Source organism: Rana temporaria, chromosome 2 (genome assembly GCF_905171775.1).
Source record: "Rana temporaria chromosome 2, aRanTem1.1, whole genome shotgun sequence".
NCBI classification, from domain to species: domain Eukaryota; kingdom Metazoa; phylum Chordata; class Amphibia; order Anura; family Ranidae; genus Rana; species Rana temporaria.
The window spans coordinates 249465217-249485279 of NC_053490.1; the positions used below are offsets into that span (position 1 = coordinate 249465217).

The window sequence follows — 20063 nt, forward strand, 5'->3', positions numbered from 1 at the left end:
ATGTGAAAGATGATGTTACGCCGAGTAAATAGATACCCAACATGTCACGCTTTAAAATTGCGCACACTGATGGAATGGCGCCAAACTTCGGTACTTAAAAATCTCCATAGTGCTAGAATTGTTGCACACGCTTAAACGTATGCGATGATACCTCACATGTGGGGTTTGAACGGTGTTTACATATGTGGGCGGGGCTTGCATGCGTGTTCGCTTCTGCGCGCGAGCCAACGGGGACAGGGGCGTTTTATCAAAAAAATATTAATTTTATTTTTATTTTACTTCATTTTTTTTTTTTTTTACACTTTTTTTTTTGATCACTTTTATTCCTATTACAAGGAATGTAAACATCCCTTGTAATAGGAATCAGTGTGACAGGTACTCTTTATGGAGAAATGTGGGGTCTCTCTCTGGAGAAGCACCGGATGGCGGCAGGAGGGGATGTCCACTCCCGCTGCCTACAAGAACGATCAAGCGGCGGAACCGCCGCTTCGATCATTCTTATTGTGCACAGAATCGGCGGCTGAAGACGGCGATATCTGAACGATGCCTGTAGCTGCAGGCATCATTCAGATATCACCGCACAAAGCCGAGGATGTCCCGAGTTGTAAATGAAAAAACACTACAAGTCCCATCTGCCACCAAGACAGAGGGACTACACAACTCAATGGAGCACAAGTGTGGCGACATTGACACTGTAGTCCTTTGATACTTACTCAAGCCCTGTAGTTGAAGGCGTGTGATGAAATGAAGGCTTCCCAATCATGTGACCTCCATGAGTGACTGCCACACTGGTCACATGATCGGAAGCTTCCGATCGTAAATAAGGACTGGGATTTATTTTTACAAGCTGGTAGCGGGAAGTGAGTGCACTCTTAGTACAGAAGAACTTTTTCCCATGGACACATTGGCATGGTGTTAAGACCCACCCATCTTGCCACCACATATAAACTTGGGGCCGACAGGAACTGGTTAAACATCAAATTTATATAATAAATCTCCAAAGCAGACCCATATTTTATTATCAATAAAGGGGTGTTAGTAGTTATAACTTTTTTATATTACGAGTTGCATGTAAACAGTATGGAGAACAGTGAAAGAGTGTGCGTGTGTGAACAAAATAACTTACCTTGACCTCAATAAAGTCAGGTTTGCCGATGGTGACTAGATCTGCATATGCTTTTAGCTCATCCACATTCCATGCCTTCACTAGGGTTAACCGGTAGACAGTACGTTGTTGCTGTTAAATATAGAATGGTAAATTTCAATAATACAGACCAATGCAAGTAGTGGTGCACAAAAATTTCTGGCAGTCGAGAGTGAATAAAAGTTATGTCATTTGCATAATTGGCACTCAGGTGAAGTAAACAGAGTAAACGAAAGCCAGTATTGCTGTCTGTAGGAAACATGCAACGTTTCATTTGCAATTCCAAGGAATAATCCTGAGTACACTTGCAAATCTCTCAAAAAGCACCAGTCATCTAGACCCAATGCATGCAGCCCTTTTGTACAATGAACTATAATAATAATAATAATAATGAGGATGCACCCCATCAATATGCTAAAAACAAACACCAGTAACTTACCAATTACATTTACAAATTTGTCATTTCTGCATTGGTGCAGAAATGACAAAGCAATTAAAGCAGAGGTTCACCCTAAATATGAAGTATAGCATATCCAGAAGATCTTTTTATGTAGATAAACATTTTGCTATCTTAACATTTTTAAAACATTGAAATACATTTATTCTATTGATCTATGCAGCCACTTCCTGGTCTCTCTCCCGCGGGAGTGGGCGTGTCCCTTCGCTTTGTGAGCGCACGAGTGTTTGCTGGGAGTCTTTCGCCATGTCTCCTGGGAGCACAGCGTCATGCTTTCCAGGAGACTAGTAATAACGCCGAAAGACGAAATCTCGCGGGATTTTACTTGTGGGATATTAGCATTCACCGCTTCCCGGAAGCATTTGCTTGTGGGCTTCACGCTGCCCACAAGCAGAATGGAAAATTCCTGCAGATATTTTTATTAATCCATATTTGATGCCGATTATGAATGCGGAGAAGTAGCAATCTTAAACATGCGAGAACAAGCTAGCAAACATTAAAAGGGTTAAATTCACAGTAAAAAAAAAAAATAATTTCTTCACTCTACCAGTGTCCAGGGACGTCTTTTCTGCAGAGTTTTGGCTGCACACAAACTAACTGCAGGTACTTTGGTTTGAAAAGTAAAATCAAGAAAAAAAAAAACTAAAAAAAAGTAAATTTCTTTATAAAAAAGTGGCAAACATTATCTGCAAAATACTCGCCATGCCTCTTAGTAATTACCTTGGAGTGTACTTCCCAAAAATGGGTCATTTGTTTTTTTTTGTACTATCCTGGCATTTTAGGTTCTCCAAAACTAATAGGTAGTCCAGAAACAAAAAGTTACAAAGCCTAAAGGTGATCATTGGATTTTGGGCCCCATATGCAGCTAGGCTCCCAAAAACTCACACAAGTTGTATTTCCATACTCAGGAGAAGTAGCAGAATGTGTTTTGGGGTGTAATGCCACGCATACCAATGACGTGTCTCAGAAATATCTCAGTAAAGTAACATTTGTGTTAAAAAAATAAAATGTATGGCAAATAAATAAGATCTTCCAAAGATCCACCATGTCTCTCAATAAATACCTTGGGGTGTCTACTTTGCAAAAAAAGGTCATTTGGGAGGTGTTTGAACTATCCTGGCATTTTAGGGCCTCTAAAACATGACGTGTATGGACAGTATAAAGTTAAACCCACAGTGTTCTTGCCATTTCTTCCTGTGCCCAAAAAAAATTAGGAAGAGAAGAACCAACAAGACCCTGTGTTTAGGTTTATAAACAAAACACAGGACTGTGCTGTGATTGGCTACAGTCAGCAAGTTCATGGCCAAAATCATTGGTCGAAACCTGCTGACAAACGTGTATGGTAGCCAATGACAGTGCGTGCGCCTCCAAACCCAGGAGAAAGAAGGACATCACGTACATGTATGTGATTGAGTCTGTACCTGCCGCCTGCTCGCAGTATATATACTGTGAGCAGTCGGCAGGTGGTTATTAATTTTGTATGATTTACTAAAATAATTGAATCCTAGTTTATGGTCAATGTGTAGGTTCGCGATCAGATAATAAATAACAGTGTGACATTAACTGTTAATAAATATGCATATATAGCGTAACCTGCTGTTGCTGTATATAGCCTAAAAGATCTGACTTCTGCTGGGTAGGGAAATATCATTATGCGTTTTGCTCCACTGTTAAATCCCTGAAGCATATTTGTCAAAAAGGGCCATATCAGCTGCTCTAGCCATTAATGACAAGAATGCTCAAACTTGTATCTATCAACAGACATTCATAACTGTCCTGTGCCATTTAGTTAAAGACGTCAACTTGCAGAAATATTTTGCCTTGCCTGTCTCTTTGCCTTAATACACATTTCCCAAACAACTAACTTTTTTCAAACTGCTACATTTATCATTTTTACTTCAAATTTTAACCATTAATGCACAAAAAGATTTATATTTATTAATCTGAAAGTAGCAAAGGAAATGATTCTTTGGGTATACAGCAACATGCCTTTACTGGAGCAGTAAAGCTGATTGCACTTTGATCAAACTGGTGCAAAGCCAACTTTTTGGTAATACAGGCCTAACAGAAAATAATTTGCACTGAAAGTTAATGTCATATCAATGAAACAGGGAATGGAACAGTAGTACAACAAAATAAAGATTGAACAAAAAGGGTGGCAATAGTTCATTCACATGTGTGTTTAATGAAGCAATGCTCATTAACACACCTACAACATTTATGAGGTGTTTCTGTTGCGTTTTTGAAGAATGCCAATGAAAATGTTGCTTTTCTAGTGGAAAGTGCTTAAAGCGGACATGATGTGGAGAAAATGATCTGCTTTGATGTGGTTAGGTTGTGGTGTGACAGCAGACATTTTGTGAAGTCTCCACAAGAGTGATTTGTATAGTTGGATCTCTGACACTTGATTTAGCTCAGCTTTAACAAACAAAAAGCTTTGCCACTAGCAATAATGCTCAATGCCTCTGCTCCTCGCTATATTGTCGACTGGCTTGATGCTTTTCCCTGCACTCAGAAGCAAATGGTGTTGCTGCTTTGTACAAAGTGTCTGGAGCTGCTCTGTCCTAGTTCTTCATTTCCAAGGGTATTTTGGGATACAGGAACCTCTACCGTCTCTCTTCCAGCACCCAACTAACACTTTCTAAATGCTTCAATAACACGCCATATATGCAACAGGTGCAGTTAAAACTTTGGCTACAGAGCATCATCATTGAAAGCAATGTAGGCAGCTGACAATCATAGATGCCTCAAGAAAGTGACATGCTTCTTACTTTTTGACACACCGCTACCACTCCTGTGTGCACCATGTGGTACCATTATAATATTCATGACAGGTGTTGAATGGCACTTAAGAGGCTTTTTTTTTGTTTTTGTTTATTAGCATGTTGGCATTTTGAGCACTAATTTAAATGCAATTTTTAAAGAATTAGGAAATAGCAAATAAGTTACTATGAGGTAATAATATATATACTCTGGTCGATTTATTGTATACTCCACACACACTGTTACTGATAACACATGGGCATGGGAGCACTTCATATCTTTAGGATCCAATGTCTGGCACATGTAAGATAGTGTAGTTGATTTACTAAAGGCAAATAGACTGTGCACTTTGCAAATGTAGTTGCACTCTGCAAGGGAATTTGCTCCAGAGTTTAGTAAATGAGTGGAAGTTCTGTTGACTTCATTCAATCATGTGTAAGCAAAAATACTTTTGTTTTTTTTCCCCCTTTTGTGACTGTGCATGCGATTGAGTATTGTTTGCAAAGTGAAGCTTTGCCTCATTTACCAAGCTCTGGAGCAAATTCCCATGCAGAGCACAACTGTACAGTCTGCTTGCCTTTAGTAAACCCCAGTATTTTTGAATTCCCCAAATAGACTCATTCAATGTATGCCTATGCCTGCTATGAAGGGTAACCATCACTCTATACCTTTAATAACTTCACCTTTACTAGTATGCTCTGCATTTGTAGTTCAAGGTATAATGTTCTAAATCAAAAATGTAGATCACTGAGGTCAGCATGTGGTTGCCCAAAAAAAAAAGTTGCAGAAAGCAAAGGAGTAGCAGTTAACTGGTATTGCAAATGGACTCCCTGCAGCTGTCCACCCCACGATTACTGACTTACCATGTTTTGTTTGTGCATGTCTGGAGGAAGCCATCTTGTTATAGGACACTGCTTTGCTTCCTCATGTCAAAGCTGCGTCCCTGATGACTGGTGAGTATTAAGCAGCAGGAGGGGTGATGAAAGTAAGGTCTACAGGATAAATGATACAGAAGTACAGGTACAGCTTCCCTTCCAGGAAAGGAAAAACCCCAGCACTGTAGTGACATCACAAAGTCTTTCAAATCTCATAAAAACTAATGGCAAAGGTTAGATTTAAACTGTAAATAGATATGAGGCTCAAGGCACAGTACATGCACGGCTATTTTTTATTTGTCTTGCAGGAAATGCAAGACAAAGTTAATTTTCAGGGTACTGCTTGGGCACAATTATTTCTAGACTGTCCCCTTTAACCACCTATTCAATAACCATATTCTACTATACACTTTATAGATACCCCAAAACATCAGCCCCTGATGAGTGTCTTAAATACACAAAACGCGTCGGGCAACTGGGACGCAGATGCAATTACTCTCCAATCTGCCAACATTGAAACTTTTTTCTGGTTTTACTGGTTACAACAATATAATGATTATTTTTATTGTATTTATTTTTTTAGCCTTTGGCTGCCTATATGACATTGTATATATAAATACTCATTATGAATGTACCCATCCACTAACACTGATCACCTTATGGCGCTGGATTGCGCACTGTTGTATTTCCAATGCCGTATTACATGCGCACAACAATATATACTCTGATGTTGTCTCCTTAAGGTGATTTTTGCTGTATGTGATATGCTTTACATTTTCTATTGATAAATATGTACCTCTTTTTCCCAACTTACCTACACCATGTCTGCAGCCTCATTTAAAGCGGTGGTTCACCCTCCATAGCAACATTTTAGCATAAAATTAGGCATAGTAGCGCGAGCTACAGTATGCCTGTCTTGATTTTTTTAGCCCGGTACTCACAGTGCAATCGTACATTGAAGATTCCGACTCCCCGCGGGGAATGGGCGTTCCTATCCAGACGGAGGATGATTGACGGCCGGCTCTGGCACGCTCCCCGAAGACAGCCGGAGTAGGTCTCGGCTCTTCACGGCGCCTGCGCACAGACTATGTGCAGGCGCCGTGAAGAGCCAAGCCTATTTCGGCTATTTCCGGAGAAGCGTGACGTGCCAGAGCCGGCCGTCAATCATCCTCCGTCTGGATAGGAACACCCATTCCCCGCGGGGAGTCGGTATCTTCAATTTACGATTGCACTGTGAGTACCGGGCTAAAAAAAAATCAAGACAGGCATACTGTAGCTCGCGCTACTATGCCTAATTTTATGTTTATAGGGTGATCCCCGGCTTTAAAGTCCCAAAACTCCCTTATTTTTATCCTTTAACTACCCAAGGACCACCCAACGTACATATACTGCAGCAGGTGGACCCTTTAGCGCAAAATCACATACCTGTATGCGATTGCTTTTTTGGCTCTGGAGCGCGCGTGCAGCTAGAGCCGCGCTCCTCCTGTGGTTGGAGGAAGCGGTAGCCAATTAGCCATTTATACAGGGAGTGCATTTTTAGCACCGATCACTGTATTGGTGTCACTGGTCCCCAATAAGGGTCACTTCATGTCAGATTTGCCTGCCGCAATGTCGCAGTCCAGCAAAAAAAATTATAATCCATAACTCTATCCCATAGTTAGTAGTTGCAATAACTTTTGCGCAAACCAATATATGCTTATTGGGATTTTTTTTAACAAAAATATGTAGCAGAATATAATATTGGCCTAACCCAATGAAGAAATTAGATTTTAATTTTTTTAGTTTTATAGAAGAATGTAAACGTTTATTCGGTTTTTTTTTTGTTTATAGCGCAAATTATGAAAACCGCAGAGGTGGTATCAAATACCACCAAAAGAAAAGCTATCTGTGGGGAAAATCTTTATTTGGGTACAACATCGCACGACCATGCAATTGTCAGTTAAAATAACGCAGTGCTGTATCGCAAACAATGGCCTGGTCATGGAGGAGGTAAAACTTACCGGAGCTGAAGTGGTTAGGGTATTAAATATTTAACTTTTAAGCGCAGTTTCACTTAAATATACTTTTCAAAGAAATATAGTTCCAATTTATATTCTGCTGTGGTAAACAAGCTTAACATACGCTGTATGTTACCTTACGGAAACTTGACAAAACTTTAATTATACTCTAAATGCAATCTTGTCAGCTGTCATGACTGCAGTACCAGGAAAACATACCGTACATACATTTCCTGAAAGCCAGCACATTTTGCTTCTAGCCAAAATCGATGATTGGATTATAATTCTAACTCCCACACTGAGCCAAAATAATGTAATGGTTGCACAGAAAATCAATTCTAGAAAATAAAACAAAAGGGGAATTACAGACTGGGTGGGAACGGCAGCTGTGCCCCTACATACAGTACAGTTGTTTTTTTATCCACTTATGTCATAAGGCTCCTTCAGATGAAAATCCGATTAAAACACTCCTACATTTGCATTGTTTTCCAGATTCATGCAGTACAGAATTTTATGCGTGGTGAGCTTTTCTTCTTTTATTACCAGTGAAAAACAAAATCCTGTGTTCTTTTATGTGAAATATCAGGTCTGAGTTTGTGAGAAAAGTACATTACAAATATCCAACGCATTTTATGTATTTAGCAATGCTAAAGCAGCGCTAAGGAGCAGTTCATGAGTGACTCATACATTTTGCCACAAGACACCCTGGAATATTTATGACGTCATAATCATACATAATTGTCCTGTGTTGGAACCATGGGTAGTGACATGGGATAAAAAATTGGCTCATTGCAAGCTGCTTTGCTTTTAGAAGGAATAGCTTAAAAAAAAGTGCATGCATCATCACACCTGTGACACAAAATTGATGCTTTGCTTATATATGTAAAAAACGTATCAATACAAATGACAAAGTTAAAAATATTTTAAGAATACAGATTTTTTCAGGTTGGAAATTATGCACTGGTCAAGGACAATAGTGCCGTTATTATATTCATTACGGCAGCTGAAAAATGACTGATTCTGGTTGTCATGAGCAATATTTCAGCTTTAATCTAAATGCCACGAAAGAGAAAGGGCACATTTGCAAGTGATGGTAAACCAGATTAGGTGAACCTGGGCCTGATTTATTAAAGGTGCACTTATGAGCATATGTAAGCAATTTTAATTTCAACCATGAGAATTTGACCAAAAAAAAAAGCACCTTCTTTATACAACTAGATGCTGAAGTAGCACAGAAGGTTTACCTTATTTTACAATTTGAAGTGATGGAACCTTTGCACATATTATGATTAAAATTATTCACATATTCTAAAGCAGTAGAAGAGTTCTAAGGGTACATTGACGCTTGTGAATGCACCGGTCCGATTACATGCGAGAACCCCACATGGAAATCCTGCAATTTGATGCAAGAGGCAGCCCCATTAAAAGCAATGGGTGGCTGCTGACTCCTGCAGCCAATTGCACCCACTCACATGTAACAATCGCAAGTGATCAGCCCTGGACAAAGGCAGTCTGCGGGAGCCGGTGGCTTTCAATGGGGCTGCCTCTTGCAGACAACTGTGGGAATCCACGCTAGGGTTCTCAAAGGCAATTGGACTGCGGGTGCATTTTCAAGTGACTCCCTGGGGCTTGTAACTACAGACTCTAAAGTTGTGGACTTTAGACTTTCAAGATTCTGGTGTGACAAAGTAGTGTGTGTGTGTGTGTGTGGGGGGGGGGGGGGGGGGGTGATTTTAGTGCTTCCGTAGTGAACTTTGAAGACAAACTTCTACACAATGCCTATAGCTAAAGTGGTGGGTAAAGATCGTTATTAAAGTCAGTTGAAAGCTGGTTCAGAATATGAAACTACTTTTCTGCATAGTCTGGGCACAGGTTTTACTTACTACCTATTAAAGTCCTGGTCTACCAGCTACCACTTACTAGTACACTGTTTAACCGCTTGCCGACCAGCGGCAGGTTGGCACGGCTGCGCAAATCGCTGTAGGTGTACGTCGGCTGCTTTAAAAAAAAACGATAGGGGAAACCCGCTGCACAACGTCAGAGCTAATGCGCGTGGCTGGCGGCTGCGATGTACACTGGCGACCTGCGATCGCTCCTCAGAGAGCAAGAATAGAGACCTGTCAATGTAAACAGACAGATCCCTGTTCAGACATGAAAGTAGAGAAAGATATGCTGTTCCTAGTGATCAGGAACAGCGATCTCGCTCCTCCTCCAGTCAGTACCCTACAGTTAGAAACACCTCCATAGGGAACACAATCCTTTGATCTCCCCCTACTGCCAGTGACATTTATACAGTAATCAGTAGGTAGAATACATATTGGCCTAAACTGATGAAGACATTTTTTTTTTGGATATTTATTAAAAAAAAAAAAAAAAAAAAAAAAAGTAAAAAAAAAAAATTTTCCCCCAAAATTGTAGCTCTTTTTGTTTATAACGGAAGAAATAAAAACTGCAGAGGTGACCAAATACCACCAAAAGAAAGCTCTATTTGTGGGAAAAATCTATTTTATTTGGGTAGAGCATCACACAACAAAGCAATTGTCAGTTAAAGTGACGCAGTGCCGTATCGTAAAAAAAGGCCTGATCATTAAGGGAGCAAATCCTTCAGGTCCTTAAGCGGCTAAAGGATAAGTTGACTTTTCATAACATGTTACACCCAAATTCGGGTGTAACATGCAACACATTATAAATGGACCGACCCTGCACCCCCTGATCCCACGTGAATCTTCTTGCCCAGCTAGCCGACAAAAAATAAAAATCTCTGCCCGCCCCGCCATGTCACTCATTCACGGTGCTCTGTGAATGGAAAAACTTCAAAGGTCAAGCAGCCTATGAACTATCATGGTCGTAGTTCAAGGAGTCTTCCTGTCAGAATGTATGAGCTTCCTTGTACGAGGTACCAGCAAACCGATACACTGACAGATCTGCAGATTGCTGGTGCAATTCTTTATAGATTCCTGCAACAAAAAACAATAAATTCAATTTTTTTATCTGCAAAAAAATGTTTTCAGCAGGTGATGGACTTTCAGTTGAAAGCACTCTGGCGTGCTGTAAAGCAGCCCCAGATCATTTCCACAGCCAACTGAAGGTAGAACCACCATCCTACCTACGAACCGACACCAGCATGGTAGGGGCTGGTGAATGGCACACAAGGAAGACCAACAAAACGGTCATTCACTGATCTTTCCTCTGGTGAATAAAAATGGAAGCGACATGTAGAGTCACTTCCAGGTTAAGTGTGGCCATTTCTGAGCTTCCTTGACTCCCACACAACACAAAAAGCATGTGGTGGCTGCGCCTACGCACAAAAACAATAAATGCATTACACATCACATATCAGCATGATTGTCGGAGTGAGAGCAATAATTCTGGGGCTATTGCTCATGGTTAACTTTAAACTGAACCCATTAAGGTTTTTAAAGTGAAGCCTTTGGACAATTTTGGGTACCAAAGTTTGTTGCTATTTAACTAATTGTTTACCCATTTACTCAATACAATCTCATATTTTATATTTTGCAAAAAAATAAAGCAATATACAGTGTTTGTGTGCACTGAAATTAGCTTTTTACTGAAAATTTGCATTTGATAAATATGTGGGCTAATATATTACATTAAAACTTGCAACTACCATTTTATTTTTCAGGGTCTTTGCGTTCATTGTTTGGGGCATTTAATCTTCAGGCTAAAAACATGCACTTTTATTTTAAAAATGGCTCTGGCTGAATTGGGTTTTTTTTTTTTTTTTTTTTTTTTAACTGGCCCAGGATCTGAAATAATCAGCAGCTTGACTTTCGATTTGGCTGTACAGATCTTCTTGTACAGCTCTCCATAGATGGGCTTCTAGTACATATTTTAAACCCATTGTTTCTGCATTCAGGCATGGATGCCTTTACCTGCCTTTTAAGATTTTTTTTTATTTGTAAATGTACTTAACCTCTGCAGCTCAGTGTACAATGGACAGCCATTAGTCAAGATTAAACATTTTGAGCAGGGCTTCCGTTGATGTCACCTCCAGCCTGTGGAGTGCACGCTGGAGTGACGCTTCCAGGTTTTTATGCATTTGTATTACATTAAAATGTAAGTGCATTGGTTATAATACCTATTACTACAATATGGTAGCTTTCCCCTTTCCATCTCTTATGCCTGCCTAAAAACTGAGGTTTAAAAACAGAGTGGTACTGTTCAACAACTTGTATACAGAATAAACCCATGCTGCACCAGCTGAGGGATATTGGAGTAATGGGATAGATATATGAGTGGGATGTTTGGGTGACGCTTGTGCCAGCACCAATAGTGCTATACATTTGGTGTGGGAGCACAAAGGGGGGACCATGGAGTGTTCATTCATTGTCACACTATATTGGTGGACTCCAAGCACTTTTTTATGCATGAACTGTTGAACCATAAATATTTACTTTCACTATTTTATATAAACAGGATAGCAGTGTAATTGTCTGTTGGTATCATTGTTCAAATAGCCATCGCAACCTGGGAGCAGCAGCTGACCAAGGGAGTAATTTTCTCACTGTTCACATAGCAGGGGTATTTTTGGGCTTTTGTGATATGGTTTGATTCTGCACGTCCAACGTTGCAATAGAAATACCCGAGAATATAATTTCTCAAATCTAGTGATACATTTCTATGTTGATCATCCCTTAATTCTAAAGAGTTGGGAAGCTACATCTGTGGACATGAGAACCATTAAAAAAAAAAAAAAAACGTTTGTTTTAAGATTCATACCGAACTAGGTGGATGCAGCATCGGCCCAATGCTGCATCTGTCCCCCAGAGCCTTTACACTGAAAACCGAGCAATTAAACACCGCTGATCACTCGGTTCTCACAGCTCCGTGAGTAGAGAGCTGCAGACTGTCAGTCACAGTTCTCTGCTCTTCTCCCTCCTCGAGCACTAGGTTGTGGAGGTGGCGGCCGGCTCAGTGGTTCACTGAGAGGCTGAGCCAGGTGACGCTCCAGGGATCTGGCGGATCCCGACTCCATGGACGTGAGTACTTGGAACTGGACCGACTTCTGTGACGTCAGCAGAGCGTGGACTTCAGCCCGCACTATGCTGAAAACAGGTCACAGAAGGGCAAAACTAACTGCACTCCCGTGATCCACAGGAGAAGTTAAGCCAAACGAGTGTTGGCTGGACTTCTTTAAAACTTAACTTATGCAAACAGAAAAGGCAAGAGGAAAAAGGAAAAAGGTTATAGCAACTATAAAAAAAAAAAAAAAAAAAAAAAATTAGACAGCGAGCATTACTAGTTCATCAAGCGGTGTCCAGGAAACTTTGTTTAAACAAAAAAGTAGAAACAGATGACAGACTCTCACATATAAAAAATCTTAATGACTAGCCATATGTTTATAGACAATAACATTATAAATAATGCACAAGATGTTTCATTGTTAAATCTTATCATCAAGCACTTCAGGCTTCCGATTAAAGCAGATGAGTGAATTTATTTAATGGGCACATTTGAAATGGAAAAAAAGTGTGTCTTAATATGCAACATAAACACTAGTTTGGCAATGCATACACAAACAAACAACTGCTAAAGAAGATCAACAATAATTAAATATAAACTTGCTGGTACCATGTTAAAAGGCATACTAAAAAGGTTCCCCCCTCCTTTTTTTAAAAAACAAACATGTAATACTCCACTGTGCAGTTTGTTTTGCACAGAGTGGCCCTGAACATCCTCTTTTGGGGTCCATCGGCGACGACTTCTTGCATTAGATAACCCCCTCTGGGAATCTCTCTCCCAAGGGGGTTACCTTGCAGACGCGCGCCTAAATCATACACTCAGCGTCCATAGACGCTGAGTGTATGACTCAGCCCCGGCGCCCGCGTCATTGGATTTTATTGACAGCAACGGGGATCCAATGGCTGCGCTGCTATCAATCTATGCAATCAAAGCCGGGACTCTGTGGAGAGGACGACGGCAGGGACGTGTCGAGCAGGTGAACTGGCTTAGGTAAGTAAAACGGGGGGTGGGGCTGAGGGGCCGGTGATTATCCAGGTGTTTTTTCACCTTAATGCATAGGATGCATTAAGGTGGAAAAAAAAAAAAAACCTTTGCAACCCTTTTAAGTTAGTTGGTGTTAAATGCATAGAGGTGCTAATACACACCGTGACCTGGGGTCGCCTCTCCACAGTAGATTGCTTACTAATCACAAACAACCAAGATGATATCGGTAGTGGAAGTAAGGGATAACATGGGAGACAGCAAATTACATTCACTGTACAGCACTGGAAAAGCAGACATAAGGGTAGGACAAGTACATAAAATTTTAGGAGAGCAAACTTAATCAAACTGCGCTCCATACTTCACAATATTAAATTGGAAGATATTCTAGAAACAAAAATCAGGAGAAGTGGGAGTGCTTTAACAGCATTTAAGTAATGGCATTAGCCAGTGTATTCCAATGGGCAACAAATCTTTAAAAAGGAAAAAAATAAAAAAAACACACAAGGCTAAACCTGGGTGGGTAAATTTAAGTGCAAAAATTCACATTTTAAGAAAAAAAACTGTCCTTTAAAAAATATAAGGCCAAGGAGACACTTAACATTCACGTAGTGACAAAGATTGCAATAAGAAATGTAAATGCGCAATCATGGCAGCAAACGACAATGAGAGATGCAAAAGGAGAGCAAAAAAAAAAACCTCAATGTAACTACCGGTATATTTTTAATAAAAAAAAAAAAGAAGTCAGAGCATATTGGCCCCATAAAGGATGGTATATTAAAATAAATTTATCTTCAGTTTTTACTATGGAACAGGAGAGGCATAATAAACAAGACAGTATTGTTGGCAACACATAAAAGTGTGCCTGTGTTCTAAAAAGACTCGAAAAACAATGTGAACAAATCATCAGGACCAGGTGGCTTGCATCTGAAAGTCCTAAAATAACTTAGCCAGGTAATTGCATAATCGTTATTCCTAAAGTATTTCTAAAGGCACAAGGTTTTTTACCTTCATGCACTCTATTACATGACAGTATTGTGTGCAGCAGCACCCCCCCCCCTCCCAAATTCTTACCTGAGCCCTCTCTCGATCCAGCGATGTCCACGAAAGACCTGCCTCTGCCGGGATTTCCACTCCTCCTTGGCCTAAGGCAGCAGTGGGAGGGGGTGGTGGGGCCAAAACGGCAGCTCCATGTCTGAATAGAAACACGGAGCTGCAGCCCAGCTCGGGTGCCCCCATGTCAATCTGCTTGCTGTGGTGGCACTGTACAGGTGGGAGAGGCCAGGAGCAGCGAAGAGGGACCCGAGAAAGGGATTGGGGCTGCCCTGTGCAAAACCACTGCACAGAGGAGGCAAGCATGTCTGATATAGATATATATATAAAAAAAAGAAAAAAAAAGACTTTACAATCACTTTAATCCAGCTGCAATCCGACATTTAGAAGCATGTTTACAGAAAGAGTCCACCTCTATGCATTTAACATGGTACCAGCATGTTAACAGTGCCAAGCGGCTGACCAGAGTTTGTAGACAAAGTTTCCCTGCTGCCTAGCATGTCCACCTCCAATTGCTATTGCTTTGTTTGAGAGCGCCCACAGAACTCAAACGACTGAACCTTATTGTCTTGTTATATATGCATGTAGACAAAGCCTTATATAGCAGTCATCTCTCTAGGTAAATCAACTTTCAGTAACAGTATTTGCCATCAGTGGCTGGAGCTGGCTGCTATATTTATACAAGTAACAGAAGCAGAAGAGAAGAGTCAAGAACCACTATATATACCCCGTGTAGTCAAGAGAAGTTGTTTTAGCCAAGTCTAAGATACAAGACTGTTTAGGTGCTGGTGAAACACCAAGCAGGGGTGAATCAAACTAAAATCATAATTCACAGTTAAAAACACATACAAACCTATTCAGTGCCAGAGCAAAACTAAAATGTTTTTGTTTAAATGGCACTAAGAATACTGATCCACATTGCAGCTCCAAGGATTTTAACCACTTAAGGACCGCCTAATGCCGATATACGCGACCCGGTCCGAAGCTCCGTTACCGGCACCGCGGGACCCCTGTGGTTAACTCCCAAACTGCAAATGTCATTTCCACAGTAAACAATGCATTTTAAATGCATTTTTTGCTGTGAAAATTACAATTGTCCCAAAAATGTGTCAAAATTGGCCGAAGTGTCCGCCATAATGTCGCAGTCACGAAAAAAATCACTGATCGCCGCCATTAGCAGTAAAAAAATATTTTTTTTATAAAAATGCAATAAAACTATCCCCTATTTTGTAAACGCTATAAATTTTTCGCAAACCAACCGATAAACGCTTATTGCGATTTTTTTTACTAAAAATAGGTAGAATACGCATCGGCCTAAACTGAGGAAAAAATATGTTTTTTTATATATATTTTTGGGGGATATTATAGCAAAAAGTTAAAAACAATGAATTTTTTTCAAAATTGTCGCTCTATTTTTGTTTATAGCGCAAAAAATAAAAACCGCAGAGGTGATCAAATAACACCAAAAGAAAGCTCTATTTCTGGGAAAAAAAGGACGCCAATTTTGTTTGGGAGCCATGTCGCACGACCGCGCAATTGTCAGTTAAAGCGACGCAGTCACGATTTGCAAAAAGGGGCCTGGTACTTTAGCTGCATTTTGGTCCGGGTCTTAAGTGGTTAAGTGTTGTAAATGAAAGAGTCAGGCCTCGTACACACGACCGGGTTTCTTGGCAAAAACCAGCAAGAAAACTGCTTCTTGCCAAGATTCCCGTTCGTGTGTACGAGGCATTCAGGTTTCTCGTCTGGAAATCTGTCCAGAATCTCAACGAAAAAAAAAAAAAAAAAAAAGAAGAGAACCTGCTTTTCTCGTCGAGATTTTTGTCGGCCTGTTTCCTGACGAGAAACCCGAGAGTGTGTATACTTACCTGTCGCCGTGGAACCCTGCGCATGCTCAAAATTACTTTTGACGCATGCGTGGTAGCTTCCACCGCAGAGGCAGGGTGAAGCGAGATAGCGGCGACGGCATCGAACGTGACGAGCGCATGCTCGTCATACGCGATGACGTCACTGCATTATTTCCTTTCAAGAGAAGCGCGGTTCTTTTGAAATGGAAGTCAGTACACTCTGGCAGCAAGAGTTTCTTGCCAAGAATCTCGTCAGGGAAAAACGACGGGTTTTTCCTGACTAGATTCTCAGACGTATGTACGAGGCCTAAGGAAATCCGCGCTATACTGTATACTACAATGCCATGCTATTTATATTATTACATAAGAGTATGTTGCCTTATGGTTTTATGGGTAATCTAAATTAAATAGCTGTATATATGAATATATATTGTAATTATGAATACATTTCATTTAGCTTGCTGAATATATGTAATTTAGCACCTAGGAAAGCCCTTTTGTTAAGACTAGACTATGTGGAGCTCCAAGCTTGGAGAGACAATTCCATTGTGTTAAACCCACTTCCTTCAATTGACCCCATGCTGTGATATGCAATGAAGATAGCCCTACCTGTAATTCTGGGAAAATTCAATTAAATCTCTTGCCCGGATATAGTCGGCAGGATTTGCATGAAAGGGTGCTGACTTATGTAGTAAGGCCTCCAATCCTGATCCAAGCTAGGCCAACCAATGAGACATCAGCATATAGAGATATACTCCAGAGAGGAGGAGAAGGGAGATCACTTTATGGAAGGATGGCCTGCAGGCTGGTTCTAAAAAGGTATTTATGGAAAAGGGTCTGTGGTACCTGTAACTAAATAGGTCTGTACTTTAATGTTTTAGAGGAATATGCTCTGTATCCATCCATGTAAATACTTTGTATTTTAACCACTTAAGGACCGGACCAATATGCTGCTAAATGACCCAAGGGGTTTTTACAATTCGGCACTGCGTCGCTTTAACAGACAATTGCGCGGTCGTGCGATGTGGCTCCCAAACAAAATTGGCGTCCTTTTTTTCCCACAAATAGAGCTTTCTTTTGGTGGTATTTGATCACCTCTGCGGTTTTTATTTTTTGCGCTATAAACAAAAATAGAGCGACAATTTTGAAAAAAAATGCAATTTTTTACTTTTTGCTATAATAAATATCCCCCAAAAATATATAAAAAAACATTTTTTTCCCCTCAGTTTAGGCCGATACGTATTCTTCTACCTATTTTTGGTAATAAAAAAAAAAAAAATTGCAATAAGCGTTTATCGCTTGGTTTGCGCAAAATTTATAGCGTTTACAAAATAGGGGATAGTTTTATTGCATTTTTATAAAAAAAAAATGTTACTACTTATGGCGGCGATCAGAGTTTTTTTTCGTGACTGCGACATTATGGCGGACACTTCGGACAATTTTGACACATTTTTGGGACCATTGTCATTTTCACAGCAAAAAATGCATTGTTTATTGTGAAAATGATGGTTGCAGTTTGGGAGTTAACCACAGGGGGCGCTGTAGGAGTTTAGTTTCACCTAGTGTGTTTACAACTATAGGGGGGTGTGGCTGTAGGTGTGACGTCATCGATCGTGTCTCCCTATAAAAAGGGATCACAGGATCGATGCAGCCGCCACAGTGAAGAACGGGGAAGCCGTGTTTACACACGGCTCTCCCCGTTCTTCAGCTCCGGGGACCGATCGCCGCACTCCATCGGCGATCGGGTCCGCGGGACCCGCGGTCCTGGAGCTTCGGACCGGGTCGCGGGAGTGTGCCCGCGACCCACGGCTGGGTACTAGTACAGGACATACCTGTACGTACATGTGCCCAGCCGTGCCATTCTGCCGACGTATATGTGCAGGAGGCGGTCCGGAAGTGGTTAAACTACCATTTCCTGCTTCTTTAAGGCGATAGTTTGCGTGTTAGTTTAGACTTTGTATAAGCTCTATTAAATGTTTATTATATTGATTGAAGCTTTCACTTCTGGTCAAAAGAACTCTTATTTAACCCATATCATATCTTTGAGATGTTTAAAATCTATATATTTAAAATTTAATATATAGATTTTAAACAAGTACTGCCTAAGCTTTTATGAATTATGGTCTGAATTTACATTGAATACAGAAAAGACAATAACTTCAAAGAAGAGCCATTTTCTCCAATCCATGAACAATTCACAATAGAATTCTAGCAAGCCATTAGTTACATTTTACAGTAATAAGGCAAAGCAAATAGAGCTCATCTGTGGGCTGAAGAGATTTACTAATGACTTAATAGAGAAATACTAAAAACAAACAATCCTCTGTCAATGTCTAAAATGGCACAACTTGACAAAACACTTGAAACTCAATGCACAGTGATTCATTTTTAGTTTTCAAGGCTACTTATTCTCCTTCCACTTATCCAGTTTGAATTTGTGCCCTTCCAATAAATGTCAAGCAGGTATGTACAAGAGTACAACCATATGCAGTTTAAAAATGTATTAGTACTCTGTATGCACATCCTTTTTTAAATGATTTGATTCACACATTTTTCTCCACATTATTGGGTGCATCTGAGCTGTTTCAGTAACCCGCCTTATATAGAAGCCAATGTTAAACATTGTTTATATATTTGTTCAAATTACTTTTACTAAAAGCCATACCGTATTTCAGAAATTGACTTGGTGATGGCTATTCCAAAACCCCAAATTACTTTTAGTTTGCCAGAGCAGTGTGTATCAAACAATTCCCCTTTTTAAGAAAATACTTTTACCCAATACTTTTCACTTTTTTTTTTTAAACCGGTTGATGCAGCTTAGTGCTACATCTTCTGGATGCTTGTTGCAGTATCGTTTTGTCAACATACTTGAACTACTCTGATGGCTGAATGGCATTTTTTCAGGTGGGTTTCAACAAGTGAACCAAGCATGTTTATTGTGTGTTAAAATGGCCAATAGTAGGCTTCATCAGTGGCTGTGTCACAACACAACACAGCACGATTTGGAAAACAGGGAAAAAAGGAAAAAAGCACCCCCATGGCTGGAAATTCAGATATTTTTAAATATAACATACATTAAATATCTAATTTTATATACAGCGCTTAATATAAATAAATAAAAAAATAAAAATAAAAACCGGGCAGCAGGGAGCTACTAGGTGCATGCATGGCATTCGTGTGAGAAAATGTCTAGAAGAGACAGACAAGTGCCTGAAGTTTGAGACCAGAGCTTTACTGCACGTTCAAGCCAGGGGGCCAACAGTTGTGTTTCAGAAAAATACTCTTCTTTTCCAGCATTAAAAAAAAATCAGTCCTTAATGCAATACATTCACGTGCCTTTAAAATCTACGTTTTTTTTCCTCCAAATGACCCAAAACTGCCCCGCTCAACACCATGACTAGGTGCAACCCAATAGGGTAGAACTCACCAAATGTAGCTGACTAGTTAAACCAATGAAATTCTCTAAAAAATTTACTCACACAGTAAAAGTATGGGAATGGATCATTAATAAAAAGCATCTTGGTTAAGAATCTTGCTCTTATGAGATGGTTTTGCCATTTTCTCACTCACGGGTGGTCCCACTATTTAATAATCCAAGTTACCATCTGGCCTACAACACCATCAATTCTGATGGTTGAACAAAGATATATAATGTACAGGGCACTTTGACCACAAGGGTATACATCCCTCTTCCCACTTTACTCAGCACCTTGAGATGCCATACTCAGAACTGTTCAGACTGCAGCAAATTTTCATTATCTTAAATTTTTCCAGAAATATACACCCGATACGTTGAAAACAGTTATTCAAAATTGATAACTTTCGGAAGGGATGGAATCTCAATGTTCTACAAGAGATTTGTTAGTTTGCGATCAAAGATGACTAACCAGTTCACATGAGAAAGAGACCTAGTTAAAGAAATAGAGGAAGATAATTGGAGGGCTTGGACCTCTTGCATCCATAAGA

General features: G+C 40.1%; 1 protein-coding gene across 2 annotated transcripts in view; it reads right to left on the bottom strand.

Annotated features, from left to right (window-relative positions):
* Positions 1-20063, bottom strand: part of LOC120926629 (S-adenosyl-L-methionine-dependent tRNA 4-demethylwyosine synthase TYW1-like) — a 256887-nt gene that overhangs the window by 43810 nt on the left and 193014 nt on the right. For both annotated transcript variants that reach the window (XM_040336750.1, XM_040336749.1), the window contains exon 14: positions 1127-1237. In XM_040336750.1, the coding sequence (XP_040192684.1) occupies positions 1127-1237 (111 nt within the window). The remainder of the gene's footprint in view (positions 1-1126; positions 1238-20063) is intronic.